The 19,627-nt window shown below is 46.0% G+C and overlaps 1 protein-coding gene across 1 annotated transcript in view; it reads left to right on the top strand.

Annotated features, from left to right (window-relative positions):
• Nucleotides 1-14: 14 nt before the first annotated feature.
• NUP50 (nucleoporin 50) overlaps nucleotides 15-19,627 on the top strand; it is a 20,819-nt gene continuing 1,206 nt past the window's right edge. Inside the window, exons 1-8 of the mRNA XM_026017302.2 lie at nucleotides 15-486; nucleotides 5,010-5,088; nucleotides 7,203-7,286; nucleotides 10,671-10,857; nucleotides 12,129-12,770; nucleotides 14,562-14,643; nucleotides 16,249-16,367; nucleotides 17,343-19,627. The exon at nucleotides 17,343-19,627 is cut by the window's right edge and continues 1,206 nt beyond it. Coding sequence (XP_025873087.1) covers nucleotides 5,020-5,088; nucleotides 7,203-7,286; nucleotides 10,671-10,857; nucleotides 12,129-12,770; nucleotides 14,562-14,643; nucleotides 16,249-16,367; nucleotides 17,343-17,545 — 1,386 coding nt within the window. The 5' untranslated portion in view covers nucleotides 15-486; nucleotides 5,010-5,019 and the 3' untranslated portion in view covers nucleotides 17,546-19,627. The remainder of the gene's footprint in view (nucleotides 487-5,009; nucleotides 5,089-7,202; nucleotides 7,287-10,670; nucleotides 10,858-12,128; nucleotides 12,771-14,561; nucleotides 14,644-16,248; nucleotides 16,368-17,342) is intronic.

Genomic DNA, 19,627 nt, shown 5'->3' with positions numbered 1-19,627 from the left:
TTTTTCCAGGCCGCAGAGCGCCTGCGCCGCGTGTAGCTCCACGGCCGGCGGAGGGAGGTCCCGCGGGCTGCGGCCGGCGCGCCTGCGCAGTGGCTGGACGCGGGCGTTTCTTTCCTCCCTTTTTATAGCGTCGGGTCGGGCGGGGTAGAGCGGAGTTGTAAGATGGCGGCCCGGAGCCCGCCGGTCGCGGCTCCTCCGGCGGCCTCTGGCTGAGCGGACTGCCCTCCCCCGCCGCCGGGCACGGAGAGGCGCGGCCCCTGGAGGACATGGTGCTTGCGGCCCGGGGCTTGCTGACCACCAAGCTCTCGGAGAACCCCGGCGCGGCCAGGCGCGCTCACCCCGGCCGGCGGCCGCCTCATCCCCGAGGCCCGCGCCGGCGCCCGCACCTGCTCGTGTCCCGCAGCGGCGCCCGCACCTGCTCGTCGTCCCGCAGCCGGCTTGCACCGCGCCCGCACCCGGAGAGGGCCCCCGGCGGGCGCCCGGCAGGTGAGAGGCGGCGGCAGCGTGAGCGGGGGGCGGGGGGCGGCGAGCCCGCGGAGGAGGCCGGGTCCCGGCTCGGGATGGGGCCTGGGGAGGAGGGACCTGGGGAGGCCGGGAGTACCTGGCGGGGAGGGACCTGGGGTCGGGGGGAGGGGGGACGGGGGGACTTGGGGAGGAGGGACCTGGGGTGGGGTGGGGGACCCGGGGAGGAGGGACCTAGGGTCGAGGGGGAGGGGGGGACTTGGGGAGGAGGGACCTAGGGTCGGGGGAGGGGGGACTTGGGGAGGAGGGACCTGGGGTGGGGTGGGGGACCCGGGGAGGAGGGACCTAGGGTCGAGGGGGAGGGGGGGACTTGGGGAGGAGGGACCTGGGGTGGGGTGGGGGACCTGGGGAGGAGGGACCCGGGGAGGAGGGACCTAGGGTCGGGGGAGGGGGGACTTGGGGAGGAGGGACCTGGGGTGGGGTGGGGGACCTGGGGAGGAGGGACCCGGGGAGGAGGGACCTAGGGTCGGGGGAGGGGGGACTTGGGGAGGAGGGACCTGGGGTGGGGTGGGGGACCCGGGGAGGAGGGACCTAGGGTTGAGGGGGAGGGGGGACTTGGGGAGGAGGGACCTGGGGTGGGGTGGGGGGGACCCGGGGAGGAGGGACCTAGGGTTGAGGGGGAGGGGGGACTTGGGGAGGAGGGACCTGGGGTGGGGTGGGGGACCTGGGGAGGAGGGACCCGGGGAGGAGAGACCTAGGGTCGGGGGAGGGGGGACTTGGGGAGGAGGGACGGGGAGGAGAGACCTGGGGTCGAGGGGGGGGACCTGGGGAGGAAGGACCTAGGGTGGGGGGGAGGAGGGACCGGGGAGGAGGGACCTGGGGTCGGGGGGGGAACCGGGGAGGAGGGACCTAGGGTCGGGGGAGGGGGGACTTGGGGAGGAGGGACCCGGGGAGGAGGGACCTGGGGTGGGGCGGAGGGACCTGGGGTGGGGGGGGACCCGGGCTGAGTAGGGGGCCGAGCCCGCGGAGGCCGGATTCGGGATGGGGCCTGGGGAAGGAGGGACCTGGGAGGGGGAGCTGGGGTCTGGGTGGGGGGAGTGAGACCTGGGGAGGAGGGACCCGGGGCGGGGGGGGGGGGGGGGGGGAGGGGAGGAAAGCCGGGTTGGAGTGTGGCCGGGGCCGGGTTGGGGTCGGCCCGGTGCAGTGACCATGGTGCAGAGCGGGCCTGGGCCCCGGCCGCCGCGTCGGGTCCCCCCTGGGGCTTCCCCTCGGCGGTCTCCCGTCCCTGCCCGCTGCCTACGCCGGGGCCTTGCTTCCCTCCGCAGTCCCGGGCTGCCGGTCACCCCTGTGCTCTGCCCTGTTAAGCAGTTTTGAGACTTCACCTTCCGCAGCCTTCCAGTCTCCGGGCTCCGCGCCCCCCCCCCTTTCTCTTTTTCTCTCTCCGTCAAGTATGGTCACACCTGTTCTCGTCTCAGGGTAAACTGGTGTCTGAAGTTCAACCCCGAGGTGGAGGCAGCACCTGGTGGCAGAGACCACGGAACACTATCAGGCACAAATAATAGTTTTCTCCAATAACGAGTACTCTCAATTTCCTATCAGTACTTCATACCTAGGAATCATTTTAAAATTTGGTGCCTCTTTAACCACAAGCCTTAATTATTTTTCTTTTTTCTTTTTTTTTTTTTTTTTTTACAATTTTGTTTTTAAGTAATCTGGACACCCACGGCGGGGCTGGACCTCACAACCCCGAGTTGGAGAGCCGCATGCTCCACCAGTCAGCTAGCCAGGCACCCCTAAATGCTTAACTGTAGCCAAAACGGAAGACTTTTTGGTGCTGGGCCTTGTTCTGAGTACTTCCCAGAGATTTTTTTCCCCTCCTCTTTTTGCATAAAAAATACTATCTGAAAAAAAAAAAATACTATCTGGATCATCCTACTTTGAAATAGAATACAGATTTGCTAAAATTATTTTATTTTATTTTATTTTTTTAAGATTTATTTATTCATTCAGAGAGAGCAAAGAGAGAGGCAGAGACAGGCAGAGGGAGGGCAGGAAGCCCGATGTGGGACTTGATTCTGGGTCTCCAGGATCACACCCCGGGCTGCAGGCCGCGCTAAACCGCTGCGCCACCGGGGCTGCCCGCTAAAATATATTTTAAAGCCTGGCTCATAATTCTCTTTTTCTACCCTATGCTTCATACGTTATTGGGGAAAAGTAGTATTTTGTAGCCTTTGCTTCTAACAAAACTTGTGTCTGTAATAATGTTTATTAAGCCCTTTCTCTGTTCCGGGCAGTGTTCTGAACTAAGTTTTCAATTTATCTTCCTTAATTTTCCCAACGCCTTCCTCTTCTACAGATGAAAATGAGTCAGTCATAGCAGTTTTAAATGACTTGTCAGAGGTTTAGCAAGAAAATGGCAAAACCGAGATGCCAGCATCTTGTAGTATTCTCTAAAATAAGTAGGGCCCCAGATCTACCAGCCACTTGCTGGAGCACCTGCTGTGAGCTGAGCCGCAGATTTGGAGCAATGGGAGTAGAGCCGGAAGCAAAAGGGAGATCCCTGCCCTGTGGTTAGGTGGCCAGTAGTCTGGGGGAGCAGCTGTTTGGTTTTGGTGGTTGTACTCCCCTGGTTATCTTTCACTTGTGGGCCTGACTAGATGTGACAGTTTCATTACAGTTTGCACTTCAGCTCCACCCCCTTTTTGCCTTAATAACTTAGCAAAAAGGACTCCTTCAACTTCTCCTCTCTTCTGCCCCCCGGTGGAGGTGTTAGTTACTGACTAGGGAAAGAGCCCGCGCAGAGACCAGGCCTCTCAACAGTGGAAGTTCAGTAAGGAAATGGGTCTGAAAGGGTTTTGCTTGCTTGTATCTGAATGACCAAGATTAATGGCAAAATCTGGCCAGGTATTTGAGGGGGAGACCTTAAAAAGAGGGATTTGCAGATAATGGCTGAGTATCCTTCCTACTTTGTGTTAGCATCGTGGACTTGAAAGCCATTTATTTTATGATCAGGGAAAAAACCATGTACATCTTTGTATAGAAAAGTTCAGACATTATTAGGATATTATTAAAAGCTGAAAATGCCCAATGTAGTTATGCTTACAGGAGGTCAGATATTAAAGGACTTTGGAATGTCAATGTCTGAATTTTATTTCATAGATACTAAAGGGAAATAGGCAGTGTGTGAAAGTGTATCTTAGTAATCATGAAATTCTAGGAACTGACTCTGGTGGTTTGTGGTGTTGAGACAAGAGAGTGGGTAAAGACCATCAGGAGTCTACACAGGTTTCAGGAACTCTGAATGAACTTCCCACTTGCCCAGGACAAAGTGGGAAATGGAGGGTCTTTTGGTCCATTCAGCTGGTGAGTTAGAGAACAAGCCAGCACAGCACTTAGAGTGGAGCTCTCTATTGGTTGTTGTGCTATTTTTGCTGTTTAGAGCAAAGAATATATGTTAGGATCAGAAAACACTGCAAGTTATAAGGGCTGGGTACTAGCACCCTCTCTGGTTAGGTGCGTGTATCTACAGAGAGTAAAGTTGGTCCCTGTCTCCTCCTCTTCCCTGGGACATGGTGGCTTTAGAGGAGTTAAGCTGATGGCTTATTCTTTTATAAGTTTTCAGTGTTAACACATGTGTATTAATTACATTTTAAACTTTTACATGATGTTCTAGCTTAGCAGTATACAATTTGGGGTAATTAAATGTTCAGTCTTGGGAAATTTACGTCCTCAATAAAGCAGAGTACTCGTGCTGTGAAAGTATTTCCAGTGCCTTATTAAAATTCTTATCTAAGGATGAACTTCTTTATTGGATCATCTTTTTTTTTTTTTTTTTTGGATCATCTTTAAGAGCATTTTAAGTTTTGCCTGTAGCAAGACTATAATTGTAATTTGCGTAGAGTAAATTTAGCACTTGTTGATTACGTATACAGTACTTAAGATTTCACATTTTTAAAAGTGTTTTATTTTAACTTCTTTTAAATGGATTTGGTTTAGCGTTGTTCAGAAAGAGTGCCAGTTCCTTAGAAGACCTGCATTGCCTACTTCCATAATTCTTTATTGTACATGTAACACTGGGAGCCTAATAACACTGTTGTAAAGTTCTCATTAAGGCACTTCCCCTGATATCAGGAATTTTTTTTAATCTCGTTACATGCTAGAATGAATTTTTAAAAATTTTTTGTAAATTCTTGGGGTGCCTGGGTGGTACAGTCAGCTAAGCTGTCCAACTCTTGGTTTCCTCTCATGTCATGACCTCAGGGGATCAAGCCCTGCATTAGGCTCCATGCTCAGTACAGAGTCTGCTTTGGATATTCTCATTCATATTCTCTCTCTCTTTCTCCCTCTCCCTCTCTCTCCCTCCCCCTCTCCTCCTCTCTTCCCTCTCTTCCTCTCTCCCCCCTTCCCTCTCTCCTCTGCTGCCATTCTTGCTTGTGCTCGCTCACACCATCTTTCTCTATCATATAAATCTTTTAAAAATATTCTTTGTAAATTCTTATATCTTGGTCTAGAAAAGCACTTTTCACTTCTTTTTACTTTTAACTTAGATTTGAAAATATGGCCAAAAGAATTGCTGAAAAGGAATTGACAGATAGGAATTGGGATCAAGAAGATGAAGCAGAAGAGGTAAGATGTTTTTCTGAGAATGATTTCCTGCCACTTCTAAATTTAAATTCGTTTTGGCAATTCCTCAGGAAGATTTTGTAGTAAAATTAAAGTCTTTTAAAAAGCCTAAATAGAAAATAGTCTGGTTTCTTATGACCTGTATTTAGTAGAGAAATTTATTAATTACATTTGAGTGTCTTTTTTCAGTAGTGCCTATCCCTGAAATATTCTCCTTTGTAGAAGCACCTTTCTGAATTTCATGTACTTGCTGCATTCTAAACCTATAGTTTTAACCAAGACTGAAGAGTGAATCAGTGATCTAGTCATGAACTTAGCATGGCGCCAGTGCCCAAACTTGAGAAATGGTACACCACCCCGTGCCATCTCAGTCTGCCATATCCATAATTTGAGATTTCAGATTAAGGTCTTTTCCTGTACTCTAATGCCTCTTGGAGGCCTGTCTTATTCCATGTTTGCACAGATCTGAGAGCCCCCCCCATCCAACCCCCCAACATTTAGATTAATTGGAATAGAATTTAGATTGACCTAGTTTCTTTCCTAACAAAATAAAAATGGTCTTCCCTGAGGAAATATTTTAATTTTTTTCTTACAAAGAGTAGAACACAGCTGCATTTGTAGTGCCTCATCAGTAGTTTGATGCTCCCTGGCCAGTTCACTAAAGAAATCTGTAACCAAGTTAGTCTTTCAAGTTAATAGAATAGCACAAAGTTAAAAGAAGAAGAAGAAATCTGCAAAAGTGTGTTTCCAAGCTTATTCTTAAACCATTTTCCTTTCTGAATCAATCTTGTAGTATAAACATTTTTTTCCTTTATAAATATGCAAATTAATATGTTTAGGAAAACCAAAATCACAACTATGTTAATATTTTGACAAGGTTTTTTAACATTTCTAACTGACTTGGTGCTTTTTAACCAGCTCTTTGGTAGCTGTTTTTTCCAGGTCTTATGCAAAGCGCTAACATTCTGGATCTAGTAAGATTCAAGATTACCGTATGATGATTTGCTTGGACATTAACATATTTCAGGAACGAAAGGACTTCCATTTAGATAAATTCTAATGAGTCTGAAAGGACGTTACATTGAATTGAGGACAAGTGTAGCCAGAAAGTCCCTTCTGTAAGTCCCTTCTTTAAGTTTAATGTTATCTGAAATAGCTACAGAGACAGCTTCTTATAGAAAGTATTTTATGCCAGCTCTATAGGGTAAAAGAAGGATTGAAATAAAGTCAAAGATCTTTAGCAAATTCCTGATTGTGGACATAGTACTTTTAGCTACTGGGAAAAGCAGTAGCTTTCCAACAGGGTCACTTAGAGTCCTGGGTACACCAGTGGTCTTTGGGATGATGGACAGATGGGCGAGGTTTCTCTGAAAAATCATGTGCATATGTGATAAAAATAAAATTTGTTTTTGAAAACTGTAAGATCCTAGATTTGGGCATCTGGGTTTTAGAACTGGCTCTCTTACCAGCTGTCCATGATCTTTAAGGTAACTTTAGGCTTTTGAGAAATAGATTTTGCTTCTTAAAATTGGATTTTTGTTCTAAGTTTTATTCATATTTTTGAATATATTTGAAATTTGAAGAACTGGTCCTGAACAGTTTTCTACAATTTTTTTTTTTTTTTTAGATTTTGTTTATTGACTTTTAGAGTAAATGGGGAGTCAGGGGGGTCAAAAGGAGAGGGAGAGAATCTCAGGCAGACTCCACACTGAGCAGGAAACCCAACGCAGGGCTTGATCTCAGGACCCTGAGATCACACAGGACCTGAGCTGAAATCAAGAATCTGAGGCTCATCTGATTGAGTGCCCCCAGGTGGCCCTCTACCAAACTTTTGACAGTCTTAATCTTGTCAAAACTTTCCTGTGTTTGAATCACTCCTCTCTGGATTGTGAGTCAAAGCTGGGTTTGTATTGATCTGGGAGATTTCTGATTCGCCTAAGTAGCTTTGGGATTCACAAGATAGATAACAGACGTGAACTTTATTGTAACTGTGCCCTCTCCATAATTTGTTACCAGTATTAACCAGCAGACATGAAAATAAGTTTGGTCAGACTTTTTTGTTTAGTGTTTCTTCTTTTGAGCCTCATCTTACCACTATTTAATTTGTACATCTGCAGGTGGGAACATTCTCAGTGGCCAGTGAGGAAGTCTTGAAGAATAGAGCCATAAAGAAAGCAAAGCGTAGAAATGTTGGATTTGAAGTGAGTGTTTTCTTACAGCTTTTGGTATTAAACACTAATTTGATTTACGATTGCAGAGCATTTCTACCCCTGGGACCGGTCAGATCGATAAATGCTTTTTAAAATGCTTACTCCACTTGTGAAAATCCTTGAGATGGACCATGGGAGATAGAAAACAATTAAGTATGAGATGCACACCTTACCAGGTGCAGAAATAAACCATTGATCTATACAAATTCAAGCTGAGTGGCAATAAGAGGAGGAGAAAACAGTGTGAAGAAGAGTGGCGGGTGGAGTAAGGAAGTAGGAAAGCAAGGTGTTTTGGTAGTCTCGTCTGCTCCCTGGGTGTGGGCAGGGAGTCCTTAATCTGTAACAGAAGCATTTCACGTATAGATTTTTTCCTAATTGAGTCTGTTACAATGTTTTCTTCCCAGGTTTACAAGGGTAAAAGATGAGTTGTGCCTCTTGAATTGAAATGGTGTGGTCCACATTCACCGACCACTCCATAGTTAACAACTCTTCCCCACAGTGCAGTCCTCAGCCCTCACATACCTTGCACACACCTGAGTGCTGACTTGGTGGCCTAGACACCTGTTGTCAGGCTGGAGAAGCTGGTTTGAGCATCCCGGGTGGCAGCTGTTCAGTTTTTTTTTTTTTTTTTTTTTTTTTTTTAAGATTTTATCTATTTATTCATAGAGATGTAGGGGCAGAGAGAGAGAGAGGCAGAGATACAAGCAGGCTCCATGCAGAGAGCCTGACGTGGGACTCGATCCAGGGTCTCCAGATCACACCCTGGGCTGCAGGCGGCGCTAAACTGCTGCGCCACTGGGGCTGCCCGCTGTTCAGTTTTTTTATTCCAAGTTTCCTCTGGTCTGATTTCATTCTTGAAGGACTGCTGACAAGTTAGATGTAGGTATTGAGCCTGGCGAAGTGTGATGGCTCTCTCCTGGTGAAGATGCATCAGGAAAGACAGCTTAGTTAGGGGGGAAGTGATTGGCTTACTTGGGGAAACGTATTTTGAGGGACTGGGGTACACTCAAGTGAAGTTCTGTAGAAGACGACCACATGTGTGGGTGGTTGCTTGGAGCAGGAGGAGGGGTGACAGCAGGATGTAGCTCTGGGAGTTGTCACCATGCAGGAGGTTGAAACCAGGGGGTAGCTGAGAGTGGCAGCTCGTGATGTAGACTGAGAAGCCCAAGGAAGGCCACCTCAAGTGCAGATGGCCCCGCCTTGGATGAATGACTGAAGAAGTAGAAACCGTACAGACCAAATCCAGACTTGGTCCAAGAGAAGCAGGTTGGAGGACCCCATCCCATGGCTGTTCAAGGAAATGCAAATGGGTAGTTGAAATCCACGTGTCATTTCAGCTATAACTTTTAGAACATGTATAATAAATGTTAACATCATCTGAAATGTGGCTTTTCCCATACACAGTTGACTATTGAACAACATGGGTGTGAATTTCCTGGGTCCATTGAGAAGTGGGATTTTTTTGTTGTTGTTATTTGATGAGGGAGGGAGGTTGGTGCACCTGGCCCCCATGTTGTTCAAGGCTCACCTGTCATGCATTTGTGCATTCACTCAACAGATCTCCCAAGTCCTGGAGATACAGTGGTGTGTAAAAACAGGAGTAAGTAAAATATCCATGCCTGGTGGATCTTGCATCCTAATGATGGAAGAGACACGTTGAGTATATAGTTCTTATTTTTCTCTGAGTGCCCTGGAGAGAAAGAAGTGTGGGAGACTGTCAGGCACAGGAATGTGTCAGTTCCGTGGAGCCCAAGTGGACAGCTCTTTGTTCATTTTTACTCTTTTTCTAAATGACTCCTATTCCTTTTTTTTTTTTTAAACCAGTGGTTCTTAAATTTTTGTGATGATTCTAGAGCCAATTTACTGTCAGCAATTTCTAAAATAACTATAAATATCCTGTGGTTTTTAAATCTCATGCAGAATAAAAGGCTCTGAGGAGCCACTTGCAGCTTTTCACTTTGTCCGTGGAATACTGTTATAAAATGGTAGCTATCAGTTTGGTGTGTTTGGGATATTGAGTCATCAAAAATCAAATTAGAGTGTCAGGCTTAAGCTATATTCATCATACACATTAAAATTCATACAAGTGAAGATTTTGCATTTTTGGCCTAATTTTATTGCCACAATTGTATCCATGGTCAGTAACCGTCCGAAGTTCCTATGGATGTGATTGAAACTTTTGGTGTTTGAAAACTATGCAATAATATTAGGCTAACCGACCCATTCAGAAAATGTTTTATTTTATTTTTTTTTTATTATTTTTAAAGATTTTATTTATCCATTCATGAGAGACACAGAGAGGCAGAGACACAGGCAGAGGGAGAAGCAGGCTCCATGAGGGAGCCAGATATGGGACTTGATCCTGGGACTCCAGGATCACACCCTGGGCCAGAGGCAGGCACTAAACCGCTGAGCCACCCAGGGATCCCCCGAGAAAATGTTTTTAGATCATGATTATAATTCATTTGTGTGAAAACCTAAGGTTTATGCACTCCCTTGGAAATTTGGAAGCATGTATTCCATGATGTGTTTTTGAGAATATGTCCTAGAGCCTCCCTTGCATCTTGAATCCGGGAAGCAGTTCATGCCCACTGAGGTGTAGCCACAAATTTTGAATGAAAAAAGAAAGGTAACTCTAGCAGAGCAGTGTAAACTGAGGAACGTTTCTCTGAGAGTTTGCAGGGGCAGAGAACAGGTTTAGAAGCTCATAAGGAGTGCTAGCTATTTCCAGAGCATCAGGAGATATGAACAAACTGGCGACAGTGGGAAGGGTCTATTAGAAGGACCTTGCTATGGAAGTAGCAGGAAAATTGAGAGTAAAATGTTGCTTCTGGGTTTTTCCACCAAGGGAAGATCTAGATTTGAGAGTCAACTGCTCACGTTACCGTAGGCCATCAGCTACAGAAATGCTTTAGGAAGTCATAGGAAAGTGGGTGAGATACCTTCATTGAACCTGACTTGACGTTTCTACAAGCTTCCTTACTTAGGCTAATGGTCTTTGAGTAGTGAACAAAAATGTTTTATTTGGGATTTATTTGTCTTAGAACGTTTGTTTTTAGTTATAGTTCTGAGGCTGTGTGCACAAATATATTTCATTACCTTTTTTTACCTTTTGTATCTTAAATATATTTTTAAAAACAAGTTCGCTGTAAATCACTATCCTTTATGGCTGTTTCAGGAAGGCAGCTTTGGATTGCAGAGCTATCATTAAGAGTAAAATCGGTCTCATGCCCTGTCTCTGCAACATGCTGCTCGTTTCCCTCCAATGATGGTCGCCTGAGGGTTCTGGGTATTACTCAGCCAACATGGTATTGTCACTCACTTATTTAGTATGAAATACAGTCATCTAATGTGTGTCCTTTCTTTGTGTTTCAGTCTGATAGTGGAGGGGCCTTTAAAGGTTTTAAAGGTTTGGTTGTACCTTCTGGAGGAGGAGGGTTTTCTGGATTTGGTAATGGTGCTGGAGGAAAGCCTTTGGAAGGACTGTCTAATGGAAGCAGCATAACTAGCGCCTCTCCCTTCTCCAGTGCAAGGACAGCAACAGAGAGCAAGGCAGCCTTTGGTGAGTAGGTGCTCCCCCACTCCGGTCACATATGTGAAGACACTCTGAAAAATAACTTTGCAGAGATGTTTTCTCATACTTTATCCTGGGTCCTGGGACTACATGAGCAGAAACAGGGTAATAATGAAAGGGATGGAAATTAGAGAGATGTTGGCTGTTTGTCGAGAGAGTACAGCACAGGCTTTAAAGCCAAAATAGACCCAGGTTCTGTCCTCAGCTCTGCCAGTCACTGGCTCTGTGACCCTGGTAAAGTCCCTTAGCCTCTGAGCCTCCAGGCTTCAACTGTGAAATGAGAATGACCCTCAGAATTGACCTAAGGGGTCAGAGGAGAAGAGGAAGCTCTTAGTGGACCCTCAGTAAAGACCTGCCTTCCCATATTCTCATTCGTCCTGTGTGTCCCAAGGACTTTGTGTGGCACATGCCTACTAGGAACTTGTGGGTCCTCCAGTCTAGATTTATTTCACTCAGGATGTATTGACTGCCTGATGCTGTTTTGAGAGAATTGCTCAAGAACTCTTGGGATTAGCAACAGAGAACGGAATCTTGGGCTACAACCTTCAGTTAGCAGAAGTGATCCTGGCTAGTTGGATTGTACTTAGCTAGTTATTCTAGATGTCTACTGTTTTGTTTTAATGAGGCAGAATGTCTAGTGTGACTAAACCAGCACTTTAAGTTTTTTTGTTTTTGTTTTTTTTGGGGGGTTTTTTTGTTTGTTTTCTTTTTTGTTTGGTTGTTTTTTTTTTTTTTTTTTAGTTTATTAAGAGAGAAAGAGAGCATGAGAGGGGGGAGGGTCAGAGAAGCACACTCCCTGCTGAGCAGGGAGGCATTGAGGGGCTCAATCCGGGGCTCAGTTCCAGGACTCTGATATCATAACCTCAATCCAAGGAATATGCTTAACCAACGAAGCCACCCGGTTGCTCTGATCTGTTAAGATTTTAACTACGTTAATACATGTTTATCCCTGCAGCCTTGGGGATTAAGTTTTATGGTAACTATTGTGACAGTTCTGGGGTAAGCAGGCATCCTTTTCAAAGAAAAGATTATTTTAAAATTGTAGAAGTTAATGCAAGCACATCATAGACCATGTTCGTGTAGAAAGTTTGGTTTTTGTGATCACCGGTTCCTAAATATTAGATGTGCACCCTACTTCTTGAACTGTCACAAAACTAGGATACCATAAAAGAAAATATGAAGACAGAGCAGCATAAAAATCCGTTTGATAAAATCCAATCAACTTTTCAGTAAACTCTTCAAACTTTAATTTCCTATAGGATCTATTGCTGCAAATGGTCCTACCTCCTTGGTTGATAAAAAGATTTTAACTCCCAAAACTAATGGTGACAGTCAGCAGCCCTCCTCCTCTGGCCTTACCTCTAGTGCAGCCTGCCCCCGCAATGCCTATCACAAGCAGCTGGCTGCCTTGAACTGTTCTGTTCGGGACTGGATCGTGAAGCACGTGAACACAAACCCACTGTGCGACTTGACACCCATCTTTAAAGACTACGAGAAATACCTAGCGGGAATTGAACAGCAGCACGGGGGCAGTGGCAGCAGGAGTTCTGAAAGTGAAACTAACAAAATGCCACTTGCAACACAGTCCCCTTCCCTATTCGGGTCAACAAAACTGCAGCAAGAGTCAACATTTCTGTTTCCTGGCAACAAGGCAGAGGACGCATCTGAAAAGAAGACAGACCTTCCCGTAGGAGCAGCAAGTGCCTCGTTTAACTTTGGCAAGAAGATTGATAGTTCTGTCTTGGGGTCCTTAAACTCCGGCCCACTAACTGGATTTTCGTTTTCTTCTGGAAACTCCAGTTTATTTGGCAAAGATCTTACCCAGAATAAATCAGTGTCTTCACCATTTTCCACGAAAACATTGGAGGTACAACCTGAAGGTGGCAGTAGCGAATGCAAAGGTAATAAAGTTTATCCTCCTAAGTCTGTTTCAGATCTGAGTTTCGTGTTTAGCGGCACGAACTTAGATTTGTGATTCAGGTGGATCTGGATTCACGCTGTGACTCCGACGTTTCCTGGATGTGATCTCGGACAAAGTTGATCACCTGCTTTTGAGTCTATTATTTGCCTCTTGTAAAACGGAGTAAGACCTGTTTTGTAGGGTTACTGTAAGGATTAAGAATATCAAAATAAAAATGAAGGATATAACAGTATCTGGCACAGCGACTTTGAAAAGTATTAGATGCATGGTTTTGCACATAACATTAAGTGAGTTAATAGTGTTTGAAAATTGTGTTTTACTGGAAGAAGTGGTCATCAGTGTCCATGGCGTGTCTTGTATTGGGGAGATTGAATCTAGGTGAAGTCTCATGACAAAGTAGTACTGTACTGTGAATAAAAAAGGTAGACTTTGTGCATCTCTGGGGAACAAATGGACGGGGTTTCCCTCCATGTGTCTGGACCACAGCCACCTTTCCAGAAGTGTCTGCCTTGGGGGACATCAGTGCCCCAGACCAGGCCTGAGTCACAGGCCCTTCACCCCTGTTCTTACTCCTTGTCTCTGCTCTTCCCATGGTGGTTGTGAACAAATACTGTGCACGAAGACACTTAGTTGTAAGTTTAAAAAGTGCATCTCACGGGAGGTGTTCCCTTTTTGATACTTGAGGCCAAAAGAAAACTGAGGTTGCCTGTTTGCCACTGAATATCATGTTTTTCTCCTGGGAGCGAAACTTCCACTCCTTCGAGCATATCCTCAGGCCAGGGTCCTCCAGCACAAAGCCTAGAATAAAGATCTCCCATTTTATTTCTCTGCCCTAAATAAGACTGATGAAGAGTCGCCCTGCTCCTAGGGCGGTCCCAGGAACAGCGGAGCTGCCCATGGGAGGGATGTGGGAGGACGCTTGGGCCCCATGCGATGCCTGATGCCTGGCAGTAATGCCCTCACTGCTTGTCTTGTGGCCGGGCTGCTCCGCGCGAGAGAGACTTGTGAGCTTGCGAAAGTCTCGCTGCCTCGACCTGCCCTGGAGAGCCTCGCCACTGCCGCCTTAGAATTTAAATCTCCTCACTTTGGCCTGTTCAAGCACCAGAATTGTTTTTCTGAGATTTGCTGTTTGATCTAGTGTGTGTCCTGAGACCGTCTCTCTGGAGGCTAGTTTGCATCAATGTCTTGGATCTCCCCTGGGGCTGGGGCTCGGGCTGGGGCTGGGACTCCGTCAGGGAGGGCACCCAGTATCGAGCCTCTCGAGGTGGGGCCACGCAGAGGCAGGTTGCTCACGCTTGGGGCTGGTTTCTCTGACAACCTGCCCCAATAACAGTTTTATTGTCTTCCTCTTGTTTGGCCATTGCTGATACTGATTATTCCTTAGTATGACACACACAGGGTCATGTGAGAATTTGGGGACAAAGGTGTTAGAAGCCTGAGATTTTCATTTTCTGTGGGAGATCTTGAGTATATGTGGGTGTTGATTTTTCTGTTAAAATTTGTGCACTGAATCATGAGCATCGACAATATTTTATTCCAGGGCTTTCTACAAATTAACATGTAGGAGAGAGAAGTATGTTCCCATTAAAAGTCATTTTGATTTTTCACAAAATAATTAAAATCCAGTGAGCCCCCTTCCTCCCACCCCCATTAGATGTGTGTGTGTTCAATTTCTGTACCTGCTTACAGGGAAAATTTAGGTTGAGGCGTTGGTTAGGATTTTAAAGATCTTGATTTGAATTTTACTGAGTTAGTGTTGTTTTTATAAAAGGCGGAGATGAAGAAGAGAATGATGAGCCACCCAAAGTAGTAGTTACTGAAGTAAAAGAAGAAGATGCTTTTTACTCCAAAAAGTGAGTAAGAGTCCTGGGGACTTATGTGGTGAGCGTGTGTTCAGAGATGGGGAAGGTGGCTTCCAGGGCGACCTCATCCCCACAGAAATTGCTGAGCATCCTGTCCCAGGGGCTCCGGGGATCGGCCTGTGCCTGCTCTTGGGATAGGACTGAGGGAGAAATCTTGATCGTTCATTTGAAAACAAACGGATTCTAGAAGTTTTCTGCTGGGCATTTCTATTCTTTTCTAGTATTTTTGTTTTTTCTTGGCTTCTACAGTGCTTTAGAGACAGGCTTTTCTTTGACCATCCAACCCCATCTCCTTCCTGTACAAAGTCTCCTCGTCGTTGGCTTCATCTTTGCTTTTTTACTTTTACTGCTCCTCCTCGAGAGGTATCATCTCCCTTCTGGAGGTCTGTTTGGCTTTTGTGGGTTTTCTCAGCCAAAAAGTTCTGCGTACTGATAGGCCCTTTGTCCCCCCCACAACCCCGTGATGAGAGTGGTTTTGGTTCTGTGTTTATTTTTGTTCTTATATGAGAGCTGTCGCTTTCAGAAGAAAGCTAAGGAGAAATTTTGAATCATCTCATCCCTTTTTTTTTTTTTATCTCATCCCATTGAAATGAAATTAGTACTTTTTAACAAACGTATTTAAAGAGTCAATTGTGTCATTTTAGAAGCTTCCCTGAATGTATTTTCCTAAATACAGAAATTTCAGACAGAGTCAGCAGTGTTCATAACAATCACCATAGCCTATGGAATTCCCAAGTGTAATTCTTTCTGAGAACTTCTAGGAATCCAACAGTTCCTTTGGTGTTTTTTGGTTTTGTTTTTGTTTTTAAGATTTTATTCATGAGGGAGACACACAGAGAGAGAGAGAGGCAGAGACACAGGCAGAGACACAGGCAGAGGGAGAAGCAGGCTCCATGCAGGGAGTCCGACATGGGACTCGACCCCATGGTCTCCAGGATCACACCCTGGGCTGAGGTGGTGGTAAACTGCTGAGCCACCCGGGCTGCCCTCCTTTTGCTTTTTAAATTTAATTATGCAGGTGACATAAAGGAGTGACTCTGACTTAAGATTTTTTTCCTAATTAGAATAAATTAAAGGAGCAGACAATGGTTTTACTTGGTGTATTAACAACCTAAGGGGATGCGCGACACAGCTGGGGAGATTTTTGATAATATTATTGTCAGGCCTTGCCCATGAGAGTTTTCCAAAATTTTCAGTATTTTGGTAGATCAAAAATTGGAGGAGTCCTAAAGAAAATTCAAAAATAAATAGGAAAAAGGGGAAGAGAGATACGGGGCAGAGGGTCCTGTGTTTGTTCAGGTCAGCCTCTTGAGCTCAGGGCCAAAGGGGGGCACATCAGAAAGGTTACGGTGTTCAGCTGTGGTTGTGACTGAATTGAGAATAGGTGGCTTCAGAAAGTGTTGTTTTTTTTTGTTTTTGTTTTTTTTTTTAAGTTGGGAGAAATAGGCAGGGGTCCTAGAATATCTAACCAGACTTTCTTCTTCTGGTTTGTACCCAGACCCAGTCTGAATCAAAGATTTCCTCTCAATGTGAACAGCGATTCTTAGAAAACTTGTCTGTTGAGTATCTGATGGCCTCTCTTCTTTTTCTCCGTAGGTGTAAACTCTTTTACAAGAAAGACAACGAATTTAAAGAGAAAGGTGTGGGTACTTTGCATTTAAAACCTACAGCGAATCAGAAGACACAACTGTTAGTGCGGGCAGACACCAATTTAGGTGGGTATCTTGTTTCTCAGGTAGCACAAGATAACGCTAACTACATGGTATGTAAAAGCCCTTGCTGATTCTGGTCATTGGGATTTTCAGATGTTGTGCTTTGGGGGATAGAATAGCAGTCATTCAGATCAAATGCATCCTGTGTTTACTGATTATTTACAGACTTAATTGGGCGCCAGCGTAACAGTGTGTAAGAAAATGTAGGTGTGTTAAAAGAAGTAACCAGGATGGTTTTTGTTTTACTTTGTGTTAGAAATGTGACTAGGAAGCTATAGGTAAATTGGATGGTTTAATAAACACAGAAGGGGAATTAACCATTTAAAAGAATCTGCTTTGTATAGGAAATGACCATTAACACATTGCGGGCTCCCCTTCGCCCCAGCCTCACCCTGAGAACAACCCACTGGAAGCAGGGTGGGGGTGCCTGGAGGAGCTGGTGCTGGGGGCCAGGGTGGGTTGAAGAGGAAGTGATGGGTGACGCTAGGCCCTGCTGGCAGGGTTGCAGAAACTTCTGGGCAGCTCTTGTCTTTCCTGTGGGCTTGACTCGTGGGTGATGCTGTCACCGTGATGGCGCTCTTACCCAGTCAGCCGTGCTGGCTCTGCAACAGAAAGGTTTTGTCACTAACCACTCTGCATTTGTTCCAATGACCTGGTGAGGCTGCAGGTCGTGCTAACGTGTTCCTTCTTTACTGCGAGAATGGACACCTCAGACAGGGCTGGCCGCTGCGACAGCACATGGGAGGGTGGGAGAGGACGGTGGCTCCAGGGTGAGGCCTCGGCCCTCTCTGAGGGACATAGTGCTGGAGTGTGCGGCAGGGCACCCATCCCCCTCTTCACCACCCTGCTGATGGCTCTGGTCCTGGGTCCACTCAGCGTAGGTTTCTGGATTTCATGTGGAGCACGTGAAGCTGCGGTCGTGGACCTGTCGTGCGGTTTGCGTGATTCTCATGTACTTTCCCCTTTGTTTGGATGTAGGCAACATACTGCTGAATGTCCTGATTCCACCCAACATGCCATGTACCCGGACAGGGAAGAACAACGTCCTCATCGTGTGCGTTCCAAATCCACCCATCGATGAGAAGAATGCCGCCGCCCCAGTCACCATGTTAATCCGGGTAAAAACGGGCGAGGATGCGGACGAGTTGCACAAAATTTTACTGGAGAAAAAGGATGCCTGAGTGCACTCAGCCCGCAGGACCCCCCCCCCCCCAGCCCCTTAGACGTAGTCAGCTCTTCTTCTCTTCTTACTTTGACATTCTGAGAACTTAGAGATAACTGAAAACTGTGTGAGGAAGATTAATATGGCCAATAAAACCTTTAAATGTTAAGTGTCAAGAACCTGTATTCTCCCTTCTTAAGAACTGTCTAATGTGTAAAATATGTTTGAATGAAATTTTTTGGAAGATTTTTAATGTTCATTTATTAAACTGACCACAAGTGATTTCTTAATAGGTTGAAATCAGGGTATTGATTAGACTTCCCAAGGCTGCTCGACCCCCGGGTCTCTGGGTCTGCTGCCGGCGTGGTTTCCAGCAGCCCCTGGGGCCGGAGGGAGCTCGCTGGGTGCCTTCTCTCCGGTGGGCTCTGCTGACTGGGGAGAACAGCGCTCTTTCCAAACAAATCATGCTACCACGCTGTGACAGAGGGATTTTGCCTTTGCTTTCTTGTGGTGTTCTTAGAGCTGAACCGCTAGCACCAGATGGTCCTCCTCAGCGGCAGAGGCTTTTGCTTTTTATTTGCAGATCCTGGCTGTTGAGCCCTTGGGCTGCTTTACCTGATGGAGGTCTGCTTGTTCATTTTAAAAGGAAATTAGTAGCTTGTTGTTTGGCTTCATAGTTTGATTCATGAGGTGCTGTTAGTTCTGTGTCCCCCTACGGACAAGGAGACCAGAGGGGGGATTGCCAGGAATGAGGTTTCAAAGCACAACTTTGGTAGCTTCTAGTTCATAGACCATGGACAGCAAACTCTTGTAAAAATGAAAGTGAAGTCCGAGTTAGAGCGTAGTATGGAAGAAGAATACGACTCAGCTCTTTGTACCTGATGAGCCCTTACCCTACGGATCTAAGAGCTGCTTATTCCCTAAAAGTCCTAGGAGCTTGGACGACACATGAGCCATGTGAATTAGCCAGGAAACCTGCAAATAAGGTAATGGAATTGAAATTGTGTGTGTCGATGTTGCCTTTAACTTTAGACAGAAGTATATTCTACATTTGATACCTGAAGTTTCCACTTACATTTTTTACGAGTAAGATGCTCAGTCTGTCCGTTTGGAAGGGAGCTGTGGTTACACGTGGGAAGACCCGTGTCACTTCTCTGTAGCTGTCAGGTTCTTTGAAAATTCTGGGCACATGAATTAGATGCAGATTTTGCTGCTTAAATGTCCACTTTCATTCCTCATTAATCATTTAATGCTGGTACCAGATGATCTTGTCTAAAGGCTCAGGGTTCGTGCCTTAGGGCTCGCGCTTGTATCTTCTGGTCTTCAGTATGCAATGTCGTCTTCTGGCTTAGAAAAGAGTCAAAGTAATTGTAAATAGTACTGTTGCTTTTTTTTTTTTTTTAAGAAACTAGAATTTTTAGAGATTTATAAGGGGGCAGGGAACTACTTTATGATCCAATATGTTAACTCAAATGCTTGAGGTGTGGTAGTTGGCCAACAATTTATCATGAGATTCTTGCACTTCTGTTTTCTGATTTCCGGTGAGAGAATCTGGGAGTGTGACTCTAGATAAATGCAGAGAGATGTGTGTGTACACTCCTGTGGGCTGTGGTCAGACTCCCACGTTGGGAGAATTAGGGAGGGAGTGGCAATTATTTTTGCATTTTCTTTTTAGAATCGAGAATATTCTTGAATGTTTGTTACAGGTGATTTCTAGTAAGCAGTGGTCGGTACTGTTACAGCGGTCGCGGCCCACGTGGCCTCGAGGAAGGTTCATCCAGCTGCTAGGAGGTGGAGAGGAGAGGCAGGGCGTGGTTTCTGGGCCCAGGAACTGGTAGGCCACTCCGGGCACCAGTCAGGGGCGCGTGCCACACTTGGGGGAGGGGGCAAGGGCAGCCTCTGTGTGGCCAGTGGAACGTTTGCCAAACGTGGCCCAGATGCATCAGGACTGGGGCACCTCTCAACCCCTCTGGAAAAATAGTTCATAATTTTTTTTTTTAATTAGTGGGTATGTGTGGCTTTCTCTTTTCTTGACATTCCCAGCAACTTGCTGCTGCTAAGACTCACTGTTAAAGTCACAATTACAGGGACACATGTGATG

Source organism: Vulpes vulpes, chromosome 16, assembly GCF_048418805.1.
Source record: "Vulpes vulpes isolate BD-2025 chromosome 16, VulVul3, whole genome shotgun sequence".
Classification (NCBI taxonomy): domain Eukaryota; kingdom Metazoa; phylum Chordata; class Mammalia; order Carnivora; family Canidae; genus Vulpes; species Vulpes vulpes.
This window is presented reverse-complemented; position numbering and strand designations above follow the sequence as displayed.